The following is a 27,339-nucleotide window of genomic DNA, read 5'->3' as shown; positions in this document are numbered from 1 at the left end:
TGCTGAAATGTATGGTGCTCTTATCTACACAGACCCAGAAGCTATCTTGTCCTTCTGGAGAAATGAAACGTTTGATGCATAACGTTTCCTGGGCACTTAATTCATGTTGCCTGAACTTGCTATGCATTTTAATATTTACCTGCAGACGGCTAAAATAAAAGCAATCAATTGGCAATTCCTCCCCCACAACCAATTTGTCAATGTTCTATGTATTATGATATTTACATATAATGATCACTAAATTGGGAGAAAGTATGGGGGAAGCATTTGTGCTAGGTAGTCTTAATACACTGCTCCTTTTGGTCGAAAACTCTGCTACCAATTTGGTATAACAACAACAACAACACCTTTTTTATACCCCACCCATCTGGCTGGGTTTCCCCAGCCACTCTGGGCGGCTTCCAACAAAATATTAAAATACAGTACTGTAGTCTGTCAAACATTAAAAGCTTCCCTAAACAGGGTTGCCTTCAGATGTCTTCTAAAAGTTTGGTAATTATTTTTCTCTTTCACATCTGGTGGGAGGGCGTTCCACAGGGCGGGTGCCACTACCGAGAAAGCCCTCTGCCTGGTTCCCTGTAACTTGGTTTCTCACAGTGAGGGAACCGCCAGAAGGCCCTCAGCACTGGACATCAGTGTCCAGGCAGAACGATGGGGGTGGAGACGCTCCTTCAGGTATACTGGACCGAGGACTTTTAGGGCTTTAAAGGTCAGCACCAACACTTTGAATTGTGCCCGGAAACATACTGGGAGCCAATGTAGCTCTTTCAAGACCGGTGTTATGTGGTCTCGGTGGCCACTCCCAGTCACCAGTCTAGCTGCTGCATTCTGGATTAGTTGTAGTTTCCGGGTGACTTTCAAAGGTAGCCCCACCTAGAGTGCATTGCAGTAGTCCAAGCGGGAGATAACTAGAGCATGCACCACTCTGGCGAGACAGTCTGCGGGCAAGTAGGGTCTCAGCCTGCGTACCAGATGGAGCTGGTTGACAGCTGCCCTGGACACAGAATTGACCTGCACCTCCATGATAGCTGTGAGTCCAAAATGACTCCCAGGCCATGCACCTGGTCCTTCAGGGGCACATTTACTCATTCAGAACCAGGGAGTCCTCCACATCTGCCTGCCTCCTGTCCCCCCAAAACAGTACTTCTGTCTTGTCAGGATTCAACCTCAATCTGTTAGCCACCATCCATCCTCCAACCGCCTCCAGACACTCACATAGGACCTTCACCGGTTCTGATTTAAAAGAGAGGTAGAGCTGGGTATCACCCGCATATTGATGGACACCCAACCCAAACCCCCTAATGATCTCTTTTAGAGTTAAGGGAGGTGAGGTGGGCAAGTTTGCTGATGACACTAAACTGTTTGGGGTTGGTAAAGCTAAGAGAGATTGCGAAGAGCTGCAAAAGAACCTATCCAAACCAGAGTGGGGAGTAAAATGACAAATGCAATTCAGTTTAGACAAGTGTAAAGTGACACAAACTGGGACAAAAAAAAAAAAAAAAATCATCTTAATTTCACATATACACTCATGAGCCATGAACTGGTGGTGAGCAATCCCATGGGGTGGTAGTAGATAGCTCCATGAAAATGTCGACTCAGTGTACTGCAGCTGTGAAAAGGCAAATGCCATGCTAGGGATCATTATGAAACTGAAATGGAAATGGCCGATAACATAATGCTCTCATACAAAACTATGGTGCAACCACGTCTGGAATACTGCATCCAGTTCTGGTTGCCTCATCTCTAAAAGGATATTGTAGAGTTGGAAAAGGTTCAGAAAAGGGCAACCAGAATGATCGAGGTAATGGAGAAACTCACCTTTGAGGAAAAGTGGCCACAGCATTGTGGAAAGGCTTTTCAGTTTAGGGAAAAGATGAATAAGCGGCAACATTAAAAAGGGTATAAAATTATACATGGTTTGGAGAAAGTAGGTAAGGTTTTTCTCCCTTGTGGATATCCAGTGAAGCTGAATGTTGGAAGGTTCAGCACAGGCAAAAGAAAATACTTATTCATGAAGCGCCTAGTTAAACTTGGAATTTGCTCCCAAAAGAGGCACTGATGGCCACCAACCTAGAAGGCTTTCGAAGAGGATTAGGTAACATTCATCCTGCATTTGTTCCGATTTGCTTGTGGGGTGTTTACACATCTTCCCTTTAACCATTTGTTCATTCCACACTTTTCAATGCATTTCCTAACCACAAAAAGTCACAGATAGGTAGCCGTGTTGGTCTGCCATAGTCAAAACAAAAAAAAAATTCCTTCCAGTAGCACCTTAAAGCACACGAAAGCTCATACCAAGAACTAACTTAGTTGGTCTTTAAGGTGCTACTGGAAGGAATTTTTTTTTTTGTTTTCACAAAAAGTCAATTTCTTTTTAAAAGTGGAATTGTTGCACTAGGTAACAGAGCACGTCATGAAGAAAGCCAGCGATTGATAGCAATCAGCACATCTTTGTGAAGATACACAACAACTAAAGGCCTACTAAAGCAGTTTCCAGCTCCACTGATTTTCTCCTGCACAACTTTCCTTCAGTCTTACAGCGATAGTATCAGTGCTTGTTTTATTCTGGTGGGTTTTTGACATCACCATTAGCTCAGAGGCATTAGGATTTGTGATGTATAAGATGGACTATTGCTTCTCAAGGATGCACCAACACTTATGCATTCCTAAGATTATGGTGTAGCCACCTAGAAAGAGCACATGTCTTCATTCCATTGCTGCCTGCACCCGATGCCTTGGAGGTTGTCAACTGAAGACACCCTGGATTCATCTTCAGGGCTGAGAAAGAACACGGGAGATGAGTCAAAGTATATTGTGTCTCAGCCGCATAAAGCTTTATAAATCTAAATCTGCACTTTGAATTGTGCTCAAAATGTATACGGGAAGCCAATGCAGAAGCTGGAGCAATGATGTAATATGATCCAAGTTGAAGCTTCCAAGGACCTTCAAGAGCAGCCTGATAGTGGCCTCCAGGCGATGAGTGGAGGACATCACAAGGTGTCCCACGTGGGCCAAATAAAACAACAAACATGCATTTTTTTCATCTTTCTCATGGGAGAAAAGTGCTCCTGCCCTGTGCTGGAACCTGGAATTCCAGGGGAAGAGCTACAGCTCAGTAAAGGGAAAGGTCTTAGGTTTAATCCCTGGCATTTGCAGGATGTGAAGGGACAAACTCCCTGTCTGAAACCCTAGTGAGTTGCTGCCAGTCTGTGTCAACAGTACTGAGCTAGATAGACAGTTTCCTATGCTTAGGAGTGTTCTGCTATGAGGTTGAGTGGCAGGGAGAAACTTTCCTCCTTCAAAATCACATGTGCAAACTGTCACCTTCCCCACCTTTCCTTACTTCTGTCTTGCTTGCACTCAGCTCCAGAGTACCTAGAACCATAGAATTGTAGAGTTTGAAGGAACCCTCAGTGACTCTAGTCCAACACCCCTGCAATGCAGAAATATGCAGCTGTCCCATACGGGAATCAGACTTGTAACCTTGCAATCTCCATTCTGAGGCTTTGGCTACTACCCAGAGCTGTGAGTAGTGGAAGCACGAGTGGCTCCAAGCCCTTCGGCAAGAATGTCTCTGAAGTGAGAATGAATGCATTTCTTCTGCCCGGGTTCCGTGCAGCTCAGGCAACGCTCTGCAGAGATGCGAATGGCTGATTTGGGTGATTTTTTATTTTTTTTAGTTATTATTATTTTAAAATGCATACTTTGATCTCTCTCGGAACTCCCCCCCCTTACATTTAAAACTGCTTTCGGTACGTCCAAAGCTCCCTCAAGAGGAGCTCCGCACACATCTCCCCCCCCCCCCAGCAATGCCCCGGCGGGCTCTTTTTTTTGCAATGTCACCGGGAGGAGAATGCAGGTGCAACTCCGGGCAACCGCTGCACGTGATCCCCGAGCGGCGCTCCGCCGTCGCCGAGGGTCCCGTGTGTGCGTGTGTGCGGGCGCAGTTCCGACCACCACCTTTCCTTTCTCCCTAAAACACCCCGTCGGCCGAAGCAGCCTCGTTTCCCAACTTCAGCAGTTTTCCCTCGCACGTGCGAGGCCGTTCCCCGGAGAGGGAGGCGAGTCAAAAGAAAAAGAAAAAACCGCCCTCTTCCATTTTAGGTGGCGCGTCCGCCCCCCCCCCCGCTCCGCCAACCCACCTCAGCCCGTTTCCTGAGCCGCTGGTAAGTCTCCCCAGGAACGTTGATGGCCCCAAACTTTCCGGCCCGCGCGCGGCTCCAGAAGCCCGCCCTTTTTTTTTTTTTTTTTTTGGCGCGCGCGAAAACGAGCGTCGCTCGCCGGTTCCCCCTCAGGCGCCTGAGGCCGAGCGGGCCGGGCGCTTCCCCTCCTCCTCCTCCCCACCTTCCCGCCGCCCCACCCGGGGCAGCCCGAGCCAGGCTGGCGGGGGCGGCGGCGAGTGCGTGTGGCGCGGCCAAAGGCAAGCTGCCGCCGCCGCTGCCGTTTCTCCTCCTCCTCCTCCACCACCACCACCACCACCGTCGCCTCCTCGTCGTCGTCCTCCGGCGCCGCAGGAGCTCGGCGGGGCCGCCAGGCTGCGCTCTCGGGCCGGCTGCGAGCCTGGCTGCGTCCCCGGGCTGCCGGGGCTCCGGAGCGCCAGAGCCTCCCGGGGAGCAGGCGGTGGTGCGAGAGCGGGCGGGCGGTCCCGGGACAGCGGCGGCAGCTGCTGCAGCGGGAGGAGCCGGAGCGGCTCGCTGCTGCAGCGGGAGCCGCCCCGGCTCGGAGCTCCGCTTGGCCGGGCTGCGGAGCGGCGAGGCACCTGGAGCCCCTCGGGGGGCGCCCGCTAGGCGAGCTGCCTGCCAGCCGAGGAAGCGCCGTCGGCCGCTGACCGAGGTGCCCTCGCCAGCTGCTCTCCCCGCGCCCGGCATGACTTGCAAGGGCTCGTCGGGCTGGGGGCTTTGGGTGGCCCCTTTGGCGGCGCTGCTGTCTCTGAGAGGTAAGCGGGGGTGCCTGGACGGGGCGGGCGGGCGGGGGGGGCGGTTGAAGAAAAGCGTGCAGCCTCCTTCCTCCCTTCCCTGCGCCGGATTCGAACTCGCAACTTTGGTGCTGCGGGGGTCGGGCGGAGCGGCGGCGTCAGGAGCCCCAGCCCAGGAGCCGGGCGCTTCTCGGGGAAGGCGGCTTTTTTATTTTGCTGAACCAAGCAAGTTGCTGTAAAGTCCCGGAGAGTGAGGAGTAAGTGTGCGAGGAGGGTTTCGTCCTCCTTAGCAGTGCCGCCTTAAGCGCCTCGATGCTTTTGCAGAATAATCAGAACCGCTCCCCTTGCCTCGCCTGTTTCTCCTCTGCAGAGCGTTGAAAAGGAGAATAATGTATACGGATTTTAAAAGGGGTTTTATGTGAGTGTGTGTGTGTGTGTGTGTGTGTGTGTGTGTGAGAGAGAGAGAGAGAGAGAGAGAGTCCGCTCTGATCCAGCGACCTTTCAAGGGACTGTAGCTGTAGAAGTGGTTTTATTATAAGGAGCTGGGAAAGCCGTTATTTTCTGCTGTAATGTTTCTCTTCTTCTCTTTTTGTGATGCAGAGGTATAAAGGTTGGCTGAGAGCTTATTTCCACCGGGCGTGGAGAGGGTGTGTTTTCTGTTTCGTTTTAAGAAGCGTGTGGGCTGGTTGTTTATGTACAAAATAGTGTTCTTTGTGAAACACACACAGTCAAAATAACAGTATTTAATATTAAAGCGTAGTTTTACTGTGTCTCTTTTTTTAAAAGGGGGGGTTATGATCCAGAGGTCCACTTTCCCAGTTGTATAGAACATGCAGTAATCTTTAAAAACCAAGCAATGCTCCCCACACCCTTAGTCACTTCATTATTCTACAGTACATATACTTCATTTTTAGTGCCACCTTCTTAATGCTGGACTTCACTGTGGTGAAGTTCCTTTAATTTTCAAGGTATTGACTTGAACACTGGTTCTTCTGAAAGCATGCGGGGAAGTTTGTTTTAGGAGAACTTTCTTGTTCAGAAGGACAGGAGCACTGAAAAGTGTATAAAGCCCTCTCAGGTAGCCCAAACCAACATGCTATAGAATTTAAGTTCACTTGGGGTTATTCTCAGATAAGACTGCAGCCCAGGATACCCGCATTTGATCTGATTTGATAGTTTATCCAGATTATTTACTGCTTTTATGCTAATTGTTTCTGTTTTAATACAACAAAATAGTCTTTGAAACACACATTCAAAAACAGTTTTTATACAATAGTAGAGTAACTATTTCTGTGTAATCTGTTTCAACTGTAAGTACTTGGATATTCTAATCCTAGTGTATTAAAACTTTAAAAAATAAGTTTTGGTCTGTTAATTATGGGTAGCAATTCTTGTACTCTGATGAGATAGAAAAGATTAAGTGTCTCTGGCCATTTGTTCTATTTTTTTTAAACACAGTTGAAGTCATTGGGGTCAGAAATGTGAATCATGAATACCTCACTAAGATGTGCTAACAGATTTGTTTTAGCAATATTAACATTTGTGTGTGACAAAACGATGCGTTTCACTTTGGATAGGAAGTATCATTTCCATAGAGTTGAACTGTGCATGGATTGAACTCTAAACATACTTGGAAGCAACTAAATGATTTGAATGGGAGTTTCTTGCAGGTGATCATGCTTAGGATCAGAGTGTGATACTTACTGTTGTGCAGTTTACAAATGCAGGGAAGAACTGGGAGTCACAGAGTTACCTACATTTCAACACTATCTCATGCCAACTGTTTACTGATGGGAGTTAAGAATTGTTTGTTTTTCTTTTTAGAACTTTACAGGAATGCAGGGATCAGTTTTGCTATTGTGCTGGTTTGACTACATGCAACTATTAAGTAAGAGTCGCCATGCTCATAATTATGTGTGAAGTGCTGAACTTTTACAACTCCTTGATACTTTTAGTGATTTAAAAGGAAGAGACGCATCTTACTGTGGTGTAGTTTTTCAAATCACATTGTGGGTATTTTAGTAAGCAAGGTATTTGTGACTCTAGTTTCTCCTCTTCTTCTTGGATTATGTGATTTGGTTACCACAGCATGTGGTGCGTTGGCAGGGGACTGTTGTGCTGCTGAAGCTTGAGAGTGAAGGACTGAGACCCCTGCTGCTATGATCCAGATGCAGAACTCCACCAGCTGCACTGCAATTGGTTTTGTGCCTTTGCCAATGCTCCCTTAATTCGGGTCTGCAGCACTCCCTTGTGCTTGTTATCAGTTTTGGGATTTCCTTAAACAGTTGTGCTTGGTTTTACAGCCTTGGAAAAAGTGTGTCTAATGTTGAACCTCTGCTGAGCTTTCCTGGCTGTACACGCACTATACATTTAAAACATATTCTAAACACATTATTTCCCTCAAATAATTCTGGGCACTGTAGTTGGTTAAGCATTACCGGGATTGTAATCCTGCTTGCAGTACACTACATTGTCCAGAATTATTTGTGGGATTGAATGTGTTTTAAATGTGCTTTAAATGTATATAGTGTGTACACAGCCCCTAGTCTTGGCATGCAGTGTGTATAATGCTTCATTTCCACCCATTTCACCCCATCTTGTCACCCTTGCTATTTGAGCACCCTTAGCTGTTCACTCCTTGCAAGTGCTGCATGCATTTGTCAGCCCAAGGCTTGTTCTGAAATTGGACAGAATGATAAGTGAGTTGGTCCACGACAGCCTTGTATTTAAGCACTTGCCTGGGAGCCATAGGTGATGAGACATGAAAGGGCACTGTCAGAATTGGATTGGCTGCTTCACTTCCATTATTTCACTTCCTTCCTGGTGCCCAACTATGTTTGTGATGTGGCTGGCAGTGTTAGGGTTGGTAGTGCCCCTCCTCATTGCACAGATTAGCCTTAGTGAATAAAGTGAGATTTCAATTTGCAATTATGTTCAGTTTGTAAGGAGGCTAGTAGCTTTAATAGACTTATTTATTTCGCTGGTTGGCCTTTGACTATTCAGCATCAGTTGAATCCATTGAAAAATGGTTTTAGGAGAGCCAAGGGTAGCTCCAGAGACACCCTTAATTTGTTGGACTGTCACTGCCTTCAACTCCAGTTAGCATAGCCAAGTGGTCATTTATGATTAGAGTTGTAGTCCCAACACCAATTGAAGTGCACCATGTTGGCTACCCCTGACTCTTAGGAAATGCGTGGGTGGTTGTCTGCAGAACTGCACGCTCTTTCCTAACTTTCCAAGCATTAGAAACAATTCTTCTGTCGTCACAGGATTTCTCCCTCTGTAGACCAGTGAAAGGTAGGCATTTCTGTAGAAACAGAAGCATTGTGCTCAAACTACCATGCATGATTAGTGTGACGTCCTCATAAGCCCCAATCTAGGATCTGGAATTTTTTATCCAGTTCCTACATAATGGGTGGTGATGTGAAGGGGATGGCCATTCTCTTGTTTTCACTTTTTTGGGTAAATTTTGCTTAATGGTGGCCATCAATTTGATTTTAATTAATTTTTATAATGAAATGTTTTTAGAATGTTGCATTATTTTATTGTTGTTAGCCGCCCTGAGCCCGACTTCGGCTGCGGAGGGCGGGATATAAATAAAAATTATTATTATTATTATTATTATTAAATGGGCTAGGGAGCACTCTAATTTGGCTTTGTACTGTAGAAGGAGACTTTCCCATAATGGCATAAAAAATAATAATCCTGAAATGATGGAGCAGTGAGACCAGTGGAAAGAACGTGTAAGGTTATGTGTTCTTTAGACTTTTTAAATATCGGCACTGGAAGTGGAGTTTTAACACTGGGGTTGCACAGAATATGCACAGCTACCTTCAGTACACATTGTTCTTCAAAGCCAAGAATTACTTGTAAGGGAGGAAAGGTGTGTCACTCATCCCAGACCCTGTGGGATAAGTCCAGCATAAGATCCAGTCCAGCATCCTCTTCTCACAACCAAGTAGGGGTTTCCATAGACATGAAGGCAATATTCATCTCCCACTCATGATCCCCAGCAGCTTGTATTCAGAGGCATACTGCCTCTGATACTTGAGCTGGTAAATATAATTATAATTATTTATGAATTTGTTAATCACCTTTTGCATGTGTCTCAAGGTGCTTTATAGATATAACATAAAAGCAGCTGATCATAGTTTTAAAACAGTACCCCAAACAAAAAAATGGGTGTTCATTTTGTATTGTATAAATAAAATTTATTATTATTATTATTATTATTATTATTATTATTATTATTATTAAACAACCCAAGGCAAAGAGATCTTTTCATCCTGCTAGATGAGCTTCTTGAAACAAAAAAATTCTTCAATGGTCTCCAGAAAAGAACAGACAGTGGACATGTGTTGTATTTAAACAGGAATGCTGTTCCTCCAAAGGGGCAGCCACCCTGAAAGCCCTGCTCCAAGTTACTGTAGAACAGGCTTCTGATATTTTTGGAAGTTGGAGCAAAACTCTGGTTCAGAATGCAGTTATCTACTGGATATATAAGGGATAAGGTGATATTTCAAGTAACCTAGCCCTGAACTTTATATGTTTGTACCAAAACCTTAAACTTAGCCCAGTGATGGATTGGCAGCCAGTGCAAATCATGCAAACAAGGTGCTATATAGTGAAGGTAGTTTGCTGCCAGCAGCAGCCTAGCCACCACATTCTGCACTAGTTGCAGCCTCTTGACTAACCTCAAGGGTAATCATCATGACTGGTAGCCATTGGTAGCCATTTCCTTATGAATTTGTCTAAAATTCATAATTTAAGGCCATCCAAGTTTGGTGACAATCAGTAATAACTTGTTTGAAGGCATTGCACAGGGCAACTACAGTACCAGTGACTCAGCTATTTGAGCAGCGGAACATGCAACAGTTTCCCTAGGTACGAAGCACAGTTCATTCGCTGGTGGGAAATTCAGTGTGCCCAGAAGGGCATCCTTTAAAGAAGACTGCTGGACTCAGGGCAGTAAATGGACAACAACTGTGTACTAAACTGTTGTACTAAAAGTATATTGTACAGAAGGAGCAAGAGCAGGGAGGGAAGTACTGTACCGCTCCCAGTACACCATGGAACAGATTTTTCTTGTTTCTTGTAGGAAGGGAAGTTACCCAAAGCTTCCTGACAAGAGCTGTAGACTGTCATGGATCTATTTCTGAACTAGAGAACAGCAAAGGCTGAATGACAGAAGGGAAGCACTGTTAAATATGGTGAGAATCAGAACAGTTTTCATCTTGACATTGGGAGGCTTGCATGGTGTACCAGAGCCTCGAAGTGCTGCAGGTCTTACTCAAATAGATGGGACTTGGCATTGATTTCAGGATTGCATTGTCCATTGGTTGGTATTTGTACCATCTATTTTAAAAGGAAGCAGCATTTCCCTCTTCACTTGTATCAAAGCCTTTTCAACAGTTATTCATCACAGTGCAGCAAAACAGATTTATACTTCCTTTTGTCTGTGTAAGCCACTCTCTCAATGCCTATATCAGTAGCAAAAATAATTACATGTTCTCAGTTTTTTTTTGTCCAAGATTTTCTAATTATAAACCAATGCATTCAGAATGACGGCAGAATCAGCATGCCAGATCTAGGCTTCTGGTGCATCTGTAGAGACTGTCTAGATCTGTTCTCTGTTAAGCAATGACAGTTTGGACAAATGGACACAACTGCTTGGAGAGTATGACACAATCTAGCTTTTAACAAATGTATGTACTGAGTAGTTAATGTATGGACTTAAAAAAAAAAAATCTCCTTTGCCTCTTCCAGAGGGGTGGATGTGGGAAGCAGTCATAAAAAAACCAAACTCCGTTCAAATACCATATCAGCTTTTTTTGTAATAAATTTATTTTTGAAACAAACTTTATTTATTTACTCATAGTATATGCTTGATATACATAGCAGTGACATATGCTTTCAAAAGATATACAGTACAGTCTACGTGAAATGTTTCTGAGCAGGCCTCCCAGTGATCTTTATTTTCTCTGTTCACTTGTGGTTCTTTCTGCTGTGAATATCCCACCAAGGTTGTTCCCATTCTACAAAAAAAGTATGAAACTTGTTAGTTGTGGTTTGCGCGCTATGGCTTATTGAACCTACTGGGAATAAAATGACAAAAATTGACTTTGAATGGTCAATGACCCTTTTCTGTGGCACTTAATACCATTTTTATACCTTATTTTGAAAGGGACCACAATTAGCTTTGTTTTGATATGAAAAAAAACCCAATTGATTGAAAAATAAGTGAAACAGGAGCTTTTTTCAAAACTGACGCAGAAATTGCATTAGCCTAAATCGCGTGAAAATCAAAATTTTAAAAAAATTCTCCTGAACCAAATTTTGGACCAAAAAAATCTTTAAAAAATAATTTGAGGTTATCTCATAAACTTTTTTTTGAAGAAAATCTGAGTCGTGAGAGCACATGACACCAGGAGATTTGATGTGGAATGATCCATATGTGAGAACTTGTTCAACATTGTGACTTTAATCTGGGCTAGTGTTGAGTTGCAATTGACTAGACTTGTCGGGTGATCAGCAATGTCTACATTGAAAGCTGCTATGTAGGAATGACAGCCTTTAATTTATTTTATGTACTGGCTGATACATGAGGCCAGCCAAAACGTACTATGCATTGTCAGAGCTATAGAGTATTCCATCTCCCTTGCATTGCCTTTTCCTCACTGATTGATTACATTGTGCCCCAGTCCCTTTAGTGGTATAGAGTACAAATGTTCAAATCTTTGTAACACAGGGAACTGTTTGCAAGGTCTCTTGGAGGAGAGGTAAAATAGCTTGCATCCATATTATGCAACAGAAGTAGGGGTACTCAGCAGTTCGGGCTTGCAGTAGAATGAGTAGATGGCATATTCTTGGCTCCATGGTTCAAGTCTTAACCACTAGAGAACATTTTACATCTTATGGCAAATAAGCAATATTCCCCCTGGTACCCCTTAGGGGATATTTAGCGACTTTTTCTGGTGACTCATCTATTTGTCAGGATGCTACTATTATACTTTTTAAAATACAGTATTCAAGAGTGCTTGTAAACAGTTTCTTTCAAGGAGAATTGCACACACAACATATTTGGAGTTCATCGGAGTGATAAGCTAGCTTTCTTTGCTTTTAAATGCCTGCTCATGCCTTTGAAGAGCAATAAAGTTGTTGCGTTTGACATTTCTGTTGGCATTGTTGCTCCAAAGTATTTACGTACAGTGGAACCTCTACTTACAATCATAATCTGTTCTGGAGGTCCGGTCATTACTAGAAATGTACATAAGTAGAGGTACACTTTTCCATAGAAAGTAATGGAAAAGTGAATTGATCCGTTCTAGACAATGAAAAACACCCTCTAAAAAAGCAATTTAACACAGATTTTACTGTCTAACAAGACCATAGATCCATAAAACAAAGGCAATAATCAATGTACTGTACTATAAAATAAATAAGACAGTATTGTAGATGAAAAAAATTAACATTTTTTCTTCTTACGTGCACTGAGGGTGGGTGGGCTTACCTGGCTACAAGCTGGGGGTGGGGCAAGGGTCAGTAAAGAGCTGATTCAGTTTGGCCAGGGTCACTTTTTTTTCTTGCCAGGCCAGGTTCTTCTCTCGACTTTCTCAGGTTAGTTCCTTGCCAGGGTTTGGGGCTGCAGTGCGCCCTGCTGTGCCTCTTGCAGGCGACACCTCTTCCACAACTTTGAAGGTGGGATGGGGGCCCTCTCCCTGGCAGCAGAGGCCTCAGCGCTGCTCTGCAGCCGGCCGGGTGAGCTCTGGGCTGCTGGCAAGGCCTCTGTTCGTATCTAGCGGAAAGTTCATAAGTCAAAGCATCTACTGAAGGTCGTAACTGGAATCGTACGTAACTAGAGCTGTACATAAGTCGAGGTTCCACTCTTGTAATTTGCTTTTGTAAATTGGAAAGTGGTAAATGTTTTCTTGAGAGCTCGTTTATAGGTAAGAACTATATATGAGTGAATGAACATAGCTGGTGTGGTTCAGTGTGGGCATCACCACTGGTGCTCATCATTGTGGCAATCTGAAAATGGGAACATCATGTTCTTCCTTTCTGAGAAATACAGTTTCTTAGTTCTGTGCAAAAGACTATTGTTTTCTCATGATATGTTTTACTTTCAGTCAGTAGAGAAGAGTTGTCTACTGTGCTATTAAACACAATTTATGTTAAATACCTTAGAGCTGCTGGTGATCTCTCATATCTACTTTAGCTTTATATATTCCCCCCATGAAAATGTGATAGTACAAGCAAGCTGACCATTCTGTGGTGACCAATGTAACATTTATAAGCTTCTTTACATAATATTTTGTGTTTCAGCTAATAGTATTGAGCATCAATAAACAGTTGGTTAGCTGCCTTGATCTTTCCTACAAAAATTATCAAGTAGTAGTTTAAATACTTCCTTTTTATTGTGTATTGAAATATGTAACTAATGTAACATTCTTGCAACCTCAATAACTTTTCTTGGATTTTGTTGATCGGGGAAAGGCATGTGCTTTTGTAACAAATGTAACACACTCAAGCAGCATAGGTTTTACTGTCTGAATCTGATTTTGCTCCTAACATCATCCATTAGTTCAGTTGGTTATAAAGTGTAGTGGGTTTGATCCCCATACAGGCCACCTACATATTTCTGCATTGCAAGGGAATGGACTAGATGAACCTTGTGTTTCCTTCCAACTCCACAATTCTATGATTCTATAAAATTAATTGTCAGCAAAACTATAAGTACAATAAAGGCTCATTAGCTTGTTCTCTGTTTTCTTGGAGAGGTCTTTAACTGCACTTTAGGGGAAAAAATCAGAGAAATTCTGGGTCATCTTGTATGTGACGCTTCTTGCATGTGGTTGTTTTACTCACTTGTAAAATGCTATTTTGAAAAACAGTTGCCAATTAATGAAACGTGGGGAAATTATCTTTGAAATTATATAGAACATGTTAACTACATATGAAAATGAAAATTGAGTCTATAGGTTGACATTTCTATGGAACTACCCAATACGACTTGATTAAAAAGGCTCCCCAAGCAGTGTTCAAATAAAATTATAGATAAAACACAACTAATACCTATAAATCAACTAAAAAGAATATACATAAAACTGTAATTAAAAACAAATATAAAATATAGGTATTGAAGTGTGTGTGTGTGTGTGTGTGTGTGTGTGTACATGTTGAAAGGAATTTTGGGCTAGAATTGAAGACATGGGTGCTTTGAAGACATGGGTGCGTGTGCTATGTGTTTGTTCCGGGAACTCTTGAACACTGCTATTTCTTTAATATATTTTATTATTTATACCCCACCCATTCTGGGTGGCTTACAGCATATAGAAAAAATGGTAAAACATCAGACATTAACTATTTCTCGATATAGAGCTGCCTTAAGGTGTCTTCTAAAAGTCAGAAAGTTGTTTATTTCCTTGATATCTGATGGGAGGGCGATAGTTGTTTATTTCCTAGACATCCGATGGGAGGGCGTTCCACAGGGCAGGTGATACTACTGAGAAGGCACTCTGTTTGGTTCCCTGTAACTTCATTTCTTCAGTGAGGGAACCACCAGAAGGCCATCGGAGCTGGATCTCAATGTCCGGATTGAAAATGGGGATGGAGACGCTCCTTCACGTATACCGGGCCGAGGTTGTTTAGGACTTTAAAGGTCAGCACCAATGCCTTGAGTTGTGCTCAGAAACGTACTGAGAGCCAATGTAGGTCTCTTAGGACCAGTGTTATATTGTCTTGGTGGCCATTGCCAGTTACCAATCTAGCTGCCGCATTCTGGATTAGTTGTAGTTTCTGAGTTACCACATAGAGTGCATTGCAGTAGACTAAGCGAGAAATAGCAGGAGCTTGCACCACTCTGGTGAGACAGTCCGTGGGCAGGTAGGGTCTCAGCCTGCATACCAGATGGAGCTGGTAGACAGCTGCCCTGGACACAGAGTAGTGTAATATGTATCCTAAAAATAAATAAATACTTAGGTTCTTGCTTTAAGCATTCATTTTCATTGGTCATTGACTTTTCAGTGTTGAGAGGAATTTAAATCCTTTTAAAATAATGGACAAAATGAAGAGATATTCTGAGCCCATCTAAATATGAAGCAGTGCAATACTGGACATACATACACAGAAGCAAGCCACATTGAATTCGGTGGTGCTCACTCCTAGGTAGGATTGCATCCTATATTGGGAGAAAATGTCTCTGCCCCACCCCCATTACTTCTGATTTTTTTCCTGTTGCTTTTGCTTTTATGTTCATATTTCTGACAATATATTATTTTTTCTACTCTTGCTGCTATGGCACTGCACAGATTTGGTAGTAAATAGTCCATGATAAGGTAAAGACTTGCCTTGAGTGGCTCAAAAGCAGTGAAGTTTGTATCTTTCAGTTCTAGCTTCTGCATATTTTTGACTTTGACTTTCTTCCTGTAATATTTCAGTGAGATTGCATAGGAGCGGAAAGATAAACATGTGCCAAAATCTTTGCAACATCAGATCCTTTGTGTGTGTTAAACTTCTTCAAATTGTCATTACCATACACATTTGATTTAATCTGCCTTCGTGTTGCCTGGATCCCTTGCTTTGTTAAATCAACATTTCCATAAAGGGAGACATTGTGGGATTACTGTGTTTATAGGAATTGACGTTTTAGTCCTTTGACCTTCTATGCTCTGGAATAATCTGTATTTTCCTACTGCAACAGCTTTAACGTGTTGGATAAGAAGAGGCGCTGCAGGATACCTTGTACCTCATGAAGCACAAATTGAGTTGTGGAGTCCAAAGTGGATGCTATAAATACAACATTCTGGTTGTGCACTTGGTCAGTAGTGCTATCTGGATCCCCTGCTGCAGTTTAAAGTTGTTATTTGGTGTAGATCTTAGAGGTACTTGAACTGGTGACACCCAAGTGGTTCAGGCAGATGTGGAGAAATACTCCATGTCAGTGTTTTCAAACTGGGAACATCCCTTTAAGGAAAACATGTAGAATTATTCTAGATATAATTATTGGCATTTTATTTTATGACTCTATTGCTTCCTGCCTCTTCAGATCAATAAAATAAAATTAGCTTACTCCAAATCCTAATGCAGAAAACATTTGTATATACCCCTGTGCTCATTAATTTTTTATTGTGTGCTGAATATGTAATATTTAACCATACACTTCTGTTTTGGCACATCACTGGTAGAACTCTTTATTTTTGCACTGGTATGAGTGCAGCCTCCTTGCTATTTTTATCCAAGAGTCTTTGGCTGCAATCCTAAATGTACTTATTTCAAAGTAAATTTCAGAGAAATCAATGGGATTCGCTTGCAAGTAAATGTGTTGTAGAACCAAGGTGCCAGCCTCGTTTATCCATAACTTGTTTTATAACTTTGCAGACTAGAGCTGTTGCAGCTCTAAACAGACTTACAAGGAGTAAGTCCCTTGGAACTAAGAGGGGTTTACTTTTGAGCAAAGATGCTTAGGAACATGCTATAGGACAGTAGTTTTGCACCCTTTCTAAGATGCAGCTTCTTTCTACTCTTACACTTTAATGATGGGTTCATGATATGCCAAAACTGTTATCTTATAAGAACACAAGAATAGCCTGCAGGATCACACCAGTGGCCCATCTAGTCCAGCTTCCTGTTCTCACAGTGGCCACCCAGATGCCTGTAGGAAACCAGCGAGTGAAACATGAACACATGAGTACATGCAACTGGTTTTTGGAAGCATTGCTGCCTCCAACTGTGGAGGTAGAGCATAGCCATCATGGCCAGAAGCCATTGATAGTCCCCTCCTTCGTCCAATACAGTGGTACCTCGGGTTACAGACACTTCAGGTTACAGACTCAGCTAACCCAGAAATAGTACTTGGGGTTAAGAACTTTGCTTCAGGATGAGAACAGAAAGTGTGCTCTGGCGGCGCAGCGACAGCGGGAGGCCCTATTAGCTAAAGTGGTACCTCAGGTTAAGAACAGTTTCAGGTTAAGAACGGACCTCCAGAACGAATTAAGTTCTTAACCCGAGGTTCCACTGTACCTCCAACCCAAATTGGTGGCCATCTCTTTAGGCTGCTGTTGTTATATTGCACTGGAAGGGTGAAATCAGTAGCTGAGAGCTGGTGGGACCAAGAACCTTGGGACTTCCAACTTCCACTCAAATACCTAAAAATCCTTCATTTGGCAAAATCTGATAATATTTTTGGTTATTCCCAGTCTTTAGATAACAAAGAGTTGTCACATTTTTGGATCCACCCCATTCCCTCACATCCACAAGATATAGAAACTCCTTTCAATCAGAGCTTGAAAGGATATAAAATCCAAGAGGCCAAGCTGCATTCCGGTACAATGTGTTATGAACATCCACATTTTAATGCTGGTTTGTCCATGTAATTTATTTTTGAATACACGTAAAACTATAGCTTAGATTACTATTTCAAGCACTTTATGTTTTAACCAAATAGGGCTTAATGAACTGTAAGTTCCAGCAACCTTTTGAAATATCTGCTAACATTCAGTACTCTGATTTAGTATCTGCTATAAGTGAGAGAGTGGTTTTGTTGTTGTTAACACTTTGTTTGTAGTTGTTCACATTCCCACAAGCAGCAGCCTCCTGCTCTGGTGCCTGTATGGTCAAACATTTATTAAGCCTACAAAACATACGTTGGAACTTAATTTTATTTTGTACACCGAGAGCAATTTTCACAGCAGTCTTATGGAGCAGTGGTGCATTACAGTGCACATTTGAGTGAATCTTTGCAAGTTGTAGTCTCAGATCATAAGTTTGCATCATCCCTTCTTCCTGTGACACCTTAATCCTCTGGTACTGTTTTATTAACTGAAAGAAGTAATAGATCTGGAGTGTAACGCTTTCCCAGAATGCTCTGTGTACAGACAAATGTGGGAAGATCATTTTGCTTTCCTGCACTGTCCTGGTTCATAATTGCATCTTTTATTTCTCTAACTTCCAGGGAGTATTGATGATCACATCATTAATTATTCTCTTTCTGTTTTTTTTAAATGAATGTAATGTGTACGGTAGTTGATTTCATGATCTTCAAACCATTTATATTAGAGTATACCCACTGAAAGAAAAGGTATTACATCAGGCTATATTACTTCAGGACTTTTGTTCTTCTTGGAGCAATAAGAATTTGGGGAAAACCAAATTCATAGATGCTGCCAAATACTATTTATGGAAGGACCCCCCCCCAAAGATTCATAGTGCCCCCACATTCTCTTGGGCCATATTTCTGAAGTTCACTTATTTTGGGTTTAGGCTGTGTTTCTTGAAAAGAGCACCCAAAACCTTTCAGCTGCATTTCAACCGGGTACCATCCAATTTTTTTGGTCTACAGCTCCCATCACTTCCAACAAGCATAGCAAATGGGAATTATAGTCCAAAGCATTTGGATGGCACCAGGCTGGCAAAGGCTACTCTTGCTTGTTTCATTGGTACTCTATAGTGCTTAAGATCTTGGTTAGGAGTTCTGGCATGCCTAGCTCACTCAAAGTTGATTTAAACGTAGTGTTAAGTTGCACATACTTTGACCCACATACTTAGAAGATGCAACTGGAGATTGTTGTCTACTGTAGAAGATGTGGCTTTTGGGGGGTAAGTTAATCTTTTCTGCTCCAGCAGTGGCAGCCAGAGACATTTTGGTGCTGTGCGCGAAAGGCCCTGACCATCCACACCACAGATCTGGGTCCCCACCACTCCTTGCCCCCACTGTTGAAAGGCTGCAACATTGAGGGTGCAGTGGTGAGGGCAATGAGGCTGTTTTGGTGTAAGGACAGGGTAAGATCTTCTGCCTGAAGCAAATGGCTTCACCTCACCTAATTCTGCTGAAAATTGCTTCCTCAGCTGCTTTTTCACCTGTGGGTTTAAATACTGGGTGTGTCTGTCTTTTTCTTCACTGGAAGAGGAAAAAGCTTAGGGATAATATTAGTGGGAAAACCAACAGGAATAAAAGATAGAGAAGGTCCCTTCAGTCCCACTAGTCTCCCTTTACTGAATTTCAGCTGTAGCTTTGAATCCATTATACTTTTTAACAGAAGTCGAGAAAAAAAACTATGTGCAACCAAGAAATGTGCATGGTGTGGTTTTTTTGAGGATTTTTTTCTTGGTTATCTGGAACCACGGAATATAAATGACTATAAAACACTTTGTGGCATAAGCCCCATTGATTTTTATTGGCAAGTTCAGCACGTGAAAAAAAGAACTTGAATTCTATTCATTAAGGCTGGATCCTGATTCTTATATATAGAACTGTTTAATACAGTGTTATGTGCCAGGTTCTGTAAAACAAAGCTGCATTTCTGGATATGGTTTACCAGGCATTTAGGGATCCTTTAGGATGAAAAAAAACAACAACAAACCTCTGTAGAGATGTAAATGTTTGTGTGAGGGTTTTTTATGGCTTTGGTAAAGCTTACAGTGTAAATGTTGAAACTGCTTGTTAGGGAAAGGGAATCTATCAAGTGTATTCAGTAAAGAACTGCAGTTGGTGAGTTTACACACTGCTTGTTGCAGAGGAGGTGGTGTTTATCTTAGCTACTTTATGTGTTTACTGCAGTATTCCTGTGTCTTGTTCAGTGTAATGTTTATAGTTGTTCATAACAGTTCCTGTAACTGGAAACAATTAACTTCGCTGATGTGGAAATAAAGCTTGTTTGTGGCAGTGTTCGAAACTCCCGTTGTTCTAGGCGCATTTCGAGACAGGGAATTTCATTAGCGCAAGCAGTTTCCAAGCTCTGGGTGCAGTACTGTGCCTAAGATTTCAGATTAAAACTACAGAGTGGAAGGAATGGAGGATTTTTTTCTGCCTCCCCACTTCCAGCTACTCTCTGAGGACTGGAGAAGAGATCCTCTTAAGAATATTAGGGGGGTGGGTGGAAAGGGGAAGGAGTAGACCATGTGAAAAATGAACATAATATTTTAGCTGCAGTTCATTCATTTTCAGCTTTGTATTCTTGTTATAAAAAAGCATACCTAGACATTCTTTTGTTGCACCCATAATCCTAGGTTTAAAGTGCCATTTAGCTCCTAGCTTTCATATCTCAGTTTCTAACACTGTTTTGTGGTTATTATGGCCTGTGACAAGGCAGAGGAAGGGGAACAGCTGAAAAGTATTGTGGCCTTAATGGATCAGATTATTGAGCTTGGTCTTGGAATCTGTCTTTGAGTAAAGCTTTGGACAGGCCCCACTCTTACCACCCAGGAGCTTGGAATATTAATGCGAGCCTCTCATAGGAAGAATGATTTAGGCTATAACCCTAACCCTGCTTACCTGGGAGTAAGATCCATTGCATTCAGTAGGATGTATTTCTGAGTAGACAGGGTTAGGATTAGGGATAGGGGAATCTGTCAGTTTTGCTTTTTCTTGATTCATCATTTTGCCAATCTTATATTAAGTTCTCCATATTTCCATATCAATTTGTGAATGCTTTTTAAAAAGCGCCTCACGAAAGTTTCGTCAACATTTTTGTGTGAATTTATCCAAATATATACATTCTTGGAAGCAATTGTCCCTCATTAATATATGCACTTTCATGTATACTTTACCCTATAGTACCACATTACTTAGCTGGAGAATTGAATTGAAAAATTCAGAGAAGTATGACATTTTGAAGTATATCTGTGTTTTTGTTTGTGTATTGTTTCAGAAAGTGTAAATTGGATAGGCTTACCTTTAAATGTGGACTAAACCAAATTTTGCCCCCATCTCTAGGATTGTGCTGTAATATATTTATAGAAATGACTTTAATATACCAAATGGAACTAGAAAATTATATCTTTCAAAATGCTGGGATGTGTTGAGCTTGGAATCCCCCTCCCCATTTCTTCTGAGTTAAGGTTTTCTTCCATCTTATTCTCATTTCCCTCTTGCACTTGGAATGCTCATCCAAAACTGCCATGAAATACGGTGCTTCTTGCCCCACCTCTGCCCACTTCTTCAGATGTTTTGGTTCCCTTGGTACCCAAACCATTACCGATCAGTGAAATGGGATGTTCTGCAGTGTGAACAATCACTTTTATTAGCTCTTTGGATGATACTTTAGTCATCTTCTGCCTTGTTAACATAAGGGTTAAATTTCTGCTGGTTCTGGATTAGAGGGAGGATGTATCAGAAGTGTACAGATGATTTGTGGGGCTGCTGTCAGAATCTCATGACCAGAATAGACCAAGGAGACCTTGGCTCACTGTCAAGAGGAACAAAATAGCCCAAGTCTTTGTCTATTGGTTTGTCAAGGGCAGTCCCTTGCTCTGCCCTTGAAACAGCTGGTATGCCTCTGGCCTTTCTTACAGGACTCATCCATAATCAGGATCTCCCATCACCATGCTGTTTGCCCATGATGCAAATGATTTTCCTCTTGTTTAGTTGGATGATGCTAACTTACATGCCATATTAGCAGCAATATTGCTTGTGTGCTTTTTGGATACATGGTGCATCTATTTTCTTGTGAATTCTGTTGTTCACTTTATATTCTACTCTCTATGTAATCATATTTAAACACCACCACCACCAACAAAAACTACCCTGGTATTTATAGTACCTGATTTTCACCAATCAGTCTGAAGTTTCGTCTTTTATATTTAAATGCAAATATATGTCATGCAACCTGTGATAGATGCAAACAGCTCCTGCAGTGTGCAAGAAACCTGATTTGGAATGCTGACCTCTCTGGGCAAGAGTGGGGGGTTCAGGCTCCCTGTATCCATGTTCCCTTGCTGCATCTTAGTTGAAACAGCCCTTATAGCATCAGCAGTGTCTTGATGTAATTGACAAGAGGTGCTGGATGCTTGCTGAGTCAGTGAGGTGTGTGCTTGCCAAGTGACTGCAGCAGAATGGAGGCTTTTGCTTGCCTCCGATGGAGCAAAGTTGTCTAGTTTTTTATGTGCCATCTTAACTTTGGTCTCTCCTTTCTACCATGATATAAGGATTGGCAATATTAACATTTGAGTGTGGAGCAAGAGAGAGAGACGGTGGAAGGACAATAAATAATGAGGCCTTGGTTCTTGGTTTTGCTATCGTGGTAAACTAAATCATTCTCTCTCCTGCTACCTGAACTTGGGCTGAATTCTGTGGCATGAGGAATAATGATGTACTTACAACCAAACCAATTCATAAAAGCAATGACTCTTCTAACAACAACACACTCAGTTGGTGTGCCAAACTTGAATTCAGGTTTTGGGGTGTAAAATGTGCATCCTTTTCCTTGTACATTTTGTTGCATGGTTATCAAATGCCTTGTTTTAGCTACAGCTCTCTTTTTAATATTATGTAGCTCAAGGTAGCATATGTCTTGATGTGAGATTTCTCTTTATAATGCAAGTTGTCCTTCTGGGAGCAAACAATAAATTTCATGCTATTATGAACCTCATTCACTTAGATTAATTCTGGACAGATCTGTGCTGACTTTTTTTGTCTGTGAAAATTTTCAGGGTAAACAGGGGGAGTGGGTCCAGGGACTTCATTATTTCCTGAAACTCCTTTACTGTACATCTTTACATGTTGGCTGTTTTGTACCAGCTCCATTCCTTCCCTGCTTCTGTGGTTGGTTTGGCAAATTATTTTCTCTTTTGACTTTTTGTGGGGTGGAGATGTGTTTGCAAACAGGGCAGAAAATTCACAACATTGCTTTCTTCCCCTTGTCTATTCTGAGTGAGGATGAGAATCAAGGCCTTTGCTCTGAAATGGGTGATGTAGAGTGAACTGAGCTGGAGACATTTTCAGTGAAGTAGGCAGGACAAAATATACCTTCCTGTTACAACTTGGTCCAGATTTTGATTCACTCCTTGTAAGATGGAGTGGACTCCCATAGCAGGTACCAAATTAGCATTGTTGGGTATACGGATGGTTCTCTGTTAACTAATGATTGTAATTAGTTTTGCATGTCACTGAAAAAACTTGACCTGCGGTTTTCAACAGAAATTAAGTCACTTAAACTAGGCTTGTTTGATTTCAGCTTTAATTTGTCCCTCTAGTCATGTCTCCTCCCACCTCTAATGTAGGTTCAAGAGAGAGGTGTTTTCAAAATATAATGTGTGTTGTTCCAGGTCTAAATGCACGTATATTTAAAAATTTCTGTTTGTCTAGTATTCAGGCCATGCCCACCCTGTGAGTTGTCTTCTTTTTGCTGCACTCTTAGGTTTATGTTGTTAATAGCAGATCTTGCATTTTGTTGCCTGCACCTCCCTGCACTCTGTGTATGAGAAGCTGGACAGTTGGCTCCTCTAACCGGTTATGTGAGTTATCTGAATTCTGTCTCCCCGTTCCTCTGCCGCACTCCTCCCTTTTCTTAAGAAAAACAACAACCTTCTGTTGGTAAGAATTGGACATCTGCAGCTAAGCATTATTTATGAATTAGTCTGCTTTTTTTTGTATTTTCTAGTAAATTAGCCTCGGTGCCAGATTTTGGGGGCACTGTTAATAGGCAGTAAATTGTCAGTCATGTTTTTATTTTGCCCCTCAAAGGAACACAATTTGTATTGTCTGCCTCAGGCTCAAAAATGTCTTGTTCCACCTCTGGTGAAATTTTGTCCATCTTCAAACTGGGTCAGTTTTCAGCATGATAACACTACATTACACATGCTTACACACATCCCCAGGTGTTCTCATTACAGACAAAGCAGCATTCACAAACAAATAGCGAAGCTGAGTTTCTCATAGTCTTTTACATATTACTTCTGATAACAAATTGTGTATCTGGCTGATAAAAGATGAGCAACATGGATGAAAACACTGTGGTTGTTTCTTAAAACAGTGGTATCTTATCTCTGCCCTACACTTAACTGTCTTTTAAAAGCTATACATTAAATGGAGCCTGCATTTTCTACCTACTGTGCTAGGCACCACTTCCTAGCTGAGTAATTTCTGTAAATACAGGGCAATTGTTGCAGTGTTAATGGCTCTCTAAGCATGCAGACTGGTGCTCCCAGGCATTTCACACTTCGTGGGGAAGTTGGTATCCTCCTGGCTTGAAAGTGGATGGTACTGTAACAGCCGGTTCTGTCCATTTGGTCCCAGCAGGCTCTGATATACTCAGAGATAGGTGTTAACTTTTAAGAAGCCAAAACTAGATGTGTTAATTATAAGTGTTGCTATTAGGGACAACCATACTTAAGATATTTATTTCAAAGCAGTGATCAGTCTCAATTCCCATCTGCAAAATGGGAATAGCCTTAGGGACTGCCTTCTTATATGAATTTATCTGAATACTTAGATCAACATTAGAGGAAGGAACCCTGACACCTGCTCTCTGAGGTTGATACATAAGGTAGAGGCTTTACATAGCATAGTGCCTGGATGCTATGTAGTGCTATGGCCCTACTGTGTCTGAATTAAAGCCCATGGTGTGTAATGGATGCCCAAGAAAGCAGGTAGGATGTAGCATCGGGAATTGCAGGACCTTGGATAGCTCCAAGAACCTTGCAGAATCTGGAACGCAAGCATCTGGTAAAATCTGAAGGCCCCCTCCCAACTGAGTGTGTGCGGTGTAGCCTGGAACACCCCACTGGTGCAATAGTAGTGCATTAGCAAAAATAGTGCATTAGCATACAACCCGAACTTCATTTCACTTTATTTGTTGCTCTGAGATACTTCTGCAGTGTTACCACATTATTGCTGCCTAGAGGGGAACTCTTGCACTACTGTGGTACCTCGAGTTACAAACACCTCAGGTTACAAACTCCACTAACCTGGAAGAGTTACCTTGAGTTGAGAACTTTGCCCCAGGATGAGAACGGAAATCGTGTGCTGGCGGCGCAGCGGCAGCAAGAGGCCCCATTAGCGAAAGCATGCCTCTAGTTAAGAACAGTTTCAGGTTAAGAACGGACCTCCGGAACGAATTAAGTTCGTAACTAGAGGTACCACTGTATAGCGCAACAGAAGCAAGACAAAAAACTAAAGCAGAATATTTTAGTTAAACTATTTCAGCATGAAGTTGTGGGATATGCAGTGGCAGTACACCCACCCCTAATTTTTTTTGAAGACACAAACGGTGTTTTTTTCACAATTAGTTTTTATTGTTTTAAATATGACAAATACAAAATTACAGAACAGAGTAAAACCAAGAAACATACAAGCTGTTGTAGACTACATTCTTTGATGTAAAGTAGGAATAATGACATGAGAGAAGTCAAAGCATGCCATCCAATTAACACTCTGTGATGTTGCTTCCCTCTCCATAGCGAAAATTAGAGACTAGGGGCTGACATGCAAGTTTCTGTTAACATAACCTGAAATGGGAAACCACACTTTTTCATAATCCTCCTCCTTTGCAGTGCCCCTGATTTCTCTTGCATTTTAAAAGCACAATAGACTATACCCAGTCCATCCATCTTTTTGTGAGTTGCTCTCCCTACTCTTTCCAGTGAGGCATGACCTCCATATCCTCACTGCTAGTATCAGTGTCATTACCTCTCTAAAACACACCGAGGGATTTAAATTACTTTCAGGTAACAGGAGGCTGTCCTCCAGGTCTGGAATGAAAAGCTGTCCTGGGATATTAAAACCCGTGGAGAAGATCTGATCTGAATATCTCTTTATATGGGTACATTCCCTCCACAAATGCAAAAGGGATCCATTCTCCCCACATCCCATTTGAACACCATTGAAAAAGAGAAGCTTTACCGGGATCCAATGCCAGTTTCTGGGCTAAATGCAGGGTTTTCATCTTGAGGCTTAAAGTCATATGTAGTTTAGATCTTGTTCTGAAATAATGTGTCCTCACTTTGTCCCCCCACTGTACCTTGAGATAATCCAAATAAGTTCTACTTCTAGAACTGCTTAACTACAGTGGGTGGTTCTCAGACTTGGGTAGCCACTGTGGTGCCTGCCAGATGATGTCGGACAACAACTCTCATCAGTCCCAGCTGGCATGACCAATGGTCAGGGATAATGGGAGTTGTAGTCCCAACAAATCTAGAAAGCACCACATTTGCTAATCCTGCTATAAAGACTTGTAACTTTTTTGTCATGGCACAGCAGTTATGGAAAACACTGCCCAAAGATGCTCTCAGGGCATCCCCTCTTCTGGCCTTTGAGAAGCAGGTTGAAAAATAGGCCTTATTTCAAGAAGATTTTAACTGAGTTGGCTTTAAACTGAAGAACTGCTGTTTTAAATTCTTGTCATATTTATTTTTGGTTTTTACTATTGATTTTTATTGTTTATTGTTTTTATTGACTTGTTCCTAAAAAAAAATTCCTGCAAACCTAAGAGAACTGTGGCTTTGGAGTGAAAGTTTAATAAATTAATAGTAAATAAATAATAAATCATTCCTCTTCTGATTGTAAAGGTAATATTTACTGGATTATTATTGATTTTTCCCTCCCAAATGCATATTTTTAGAAGAGTTGCTAAATGATGCAATGTAGTTCTTACAAATACTGTTATATGAGAAGCATTCTAAAGAAAAGTGGATGAATTGCACCCTGGGACTCCCTGCAGATGGGTGTCGGAAAGCCTCTGGTTTTGTGGACTGGACAGTGGTACCTCGGGTTACAAACGCTTTGGGTTACAAACACTTTGGGTTATAAACTCTGCTAACACGGAAGTAGTATCTCGGGTTGAGAACTTTGCCCCAGGATGAGAACGAAAATCGCGCAGTGGCGGCATGGCGGCAGCAGGAGGCCCCATTAGCGAAAGCACACCTCAGGTTAAGAATGGTTTTGGGTTAAGAATGGACCTCCAGAACGAATTAACTTCGTAACCCGAGGTACCACTGTACTACTTGTGCTAGTCTTGCAGTTGCTTCTTTTACTGCTCATGGAAAGGCGAGAGACAAGCATTTGCTGTGGATCCTGGCCCAGGTCTAGCTAAATTTTTAGTTGTGACTAAGGAATTATGGGAGTTGGAGTCCAATAATATTAGGAGGACCTGGCTGTCTAACCCATTTTAATAATTTAAGTCTGTGGTACAGGGATCTGAAAATGAGCCAACAGAATAAATTGGCTACGTGAAGTGCCGGTATATACTTTCTCTTACTCTCCCCTTCCTCTTCACCACCACGCCTTGAGTTTTAAGGTAATTCCTTGCTATATTAAATCTAATTTAGACTGTAAGCTCTTCAGGTTACTGGCAGTGCAGGATATATATGTAAAACAAGTGTGTACTATTACAATGCCAAGCCACTCTTAACAGAAGTGCCAGGACTTGGCAATTTAGCTGATACCTACTAGCCTTAGGATTACAACTGCCAGCCTTTGTGATAGACACTTATTACACTTTATTAATTACACTTAATTTAGAGAAATAAAACAGTAGTGCCTTGTTCACATTGGGCTTGCTTGACTTTCATTCATATGTAAAATACTTTTTCTTGACCGCAACAGTGAATGTCTGTCTTTTGTAGGTGATGTACAAGTTCTTGGAAATAGCAATGAACTTTCATATTTTATTTTAAGAAGAGCAGAGTTGGACCAATATTAGAATAGTTCTGCA

At 42.0% G+C, this 27,339-nt stretch overlaps 1 protein-coding gene and 1 long non-coding RNA gene across 4 annotated transcripts in view; one reads left to right on the top strand and one right to left on the bottom strand.

Annotated features, from left to right (window-relative positions):
- LOC310844022 overlaps window positions 1-27,339 on the bottom strand; it is a 322,076-nt gene that overhangs the window by 199,687 nt on the left and 95,050 nt on the right. The gene's annotated exons all lie outside the window — the stretch shown is intronic.
- Window positions 3,886-27,339, top strand: part of IGSF11 (immunoglobulin superfamily member 11) — a 176,420-nt gene continuing 152,966 nt past the window's right edge. The window contains exons 1-2 of one of the 3 annotated variants that reach the window (XM_083736706.1): window positions 4,299-4,410; window positions 4,655-4,936. In XM_083736706.1, the coding sequence (XP_083592832.1) occupies window positions 4,867-4,936 (70 nt within the window). In that variant the 5' untranslated portion in view covers window positions 4,299-4,410; window positions 4,655-4,866. Of the gene's footprint in view, window positions 4,167-4,298; window positions 4,411-4,600; window positions 4,937-27,339 lie in introns of those variants that run through there. The other 2 variants (XM_083736705.1, XM_083736704.1) reach the window with 2 other exon arrangements.

This window comes from Podarcis gaigeae (genome assembly GCF_964106915.1).
Source record: "Podarcis gaigeae genome assembly, chromosome: 4".
Lineage (NCBI taxonomy): Eukaryota > Metazoa > Chordata > Lepidosauria > Squamata > Lacertidae > Podarcis > Podarcis gaigeae.
Note: the sequence above shows the minus strand (reverse complement) of the source record. Positions and strands in the feature narration are given on the sequence as shown.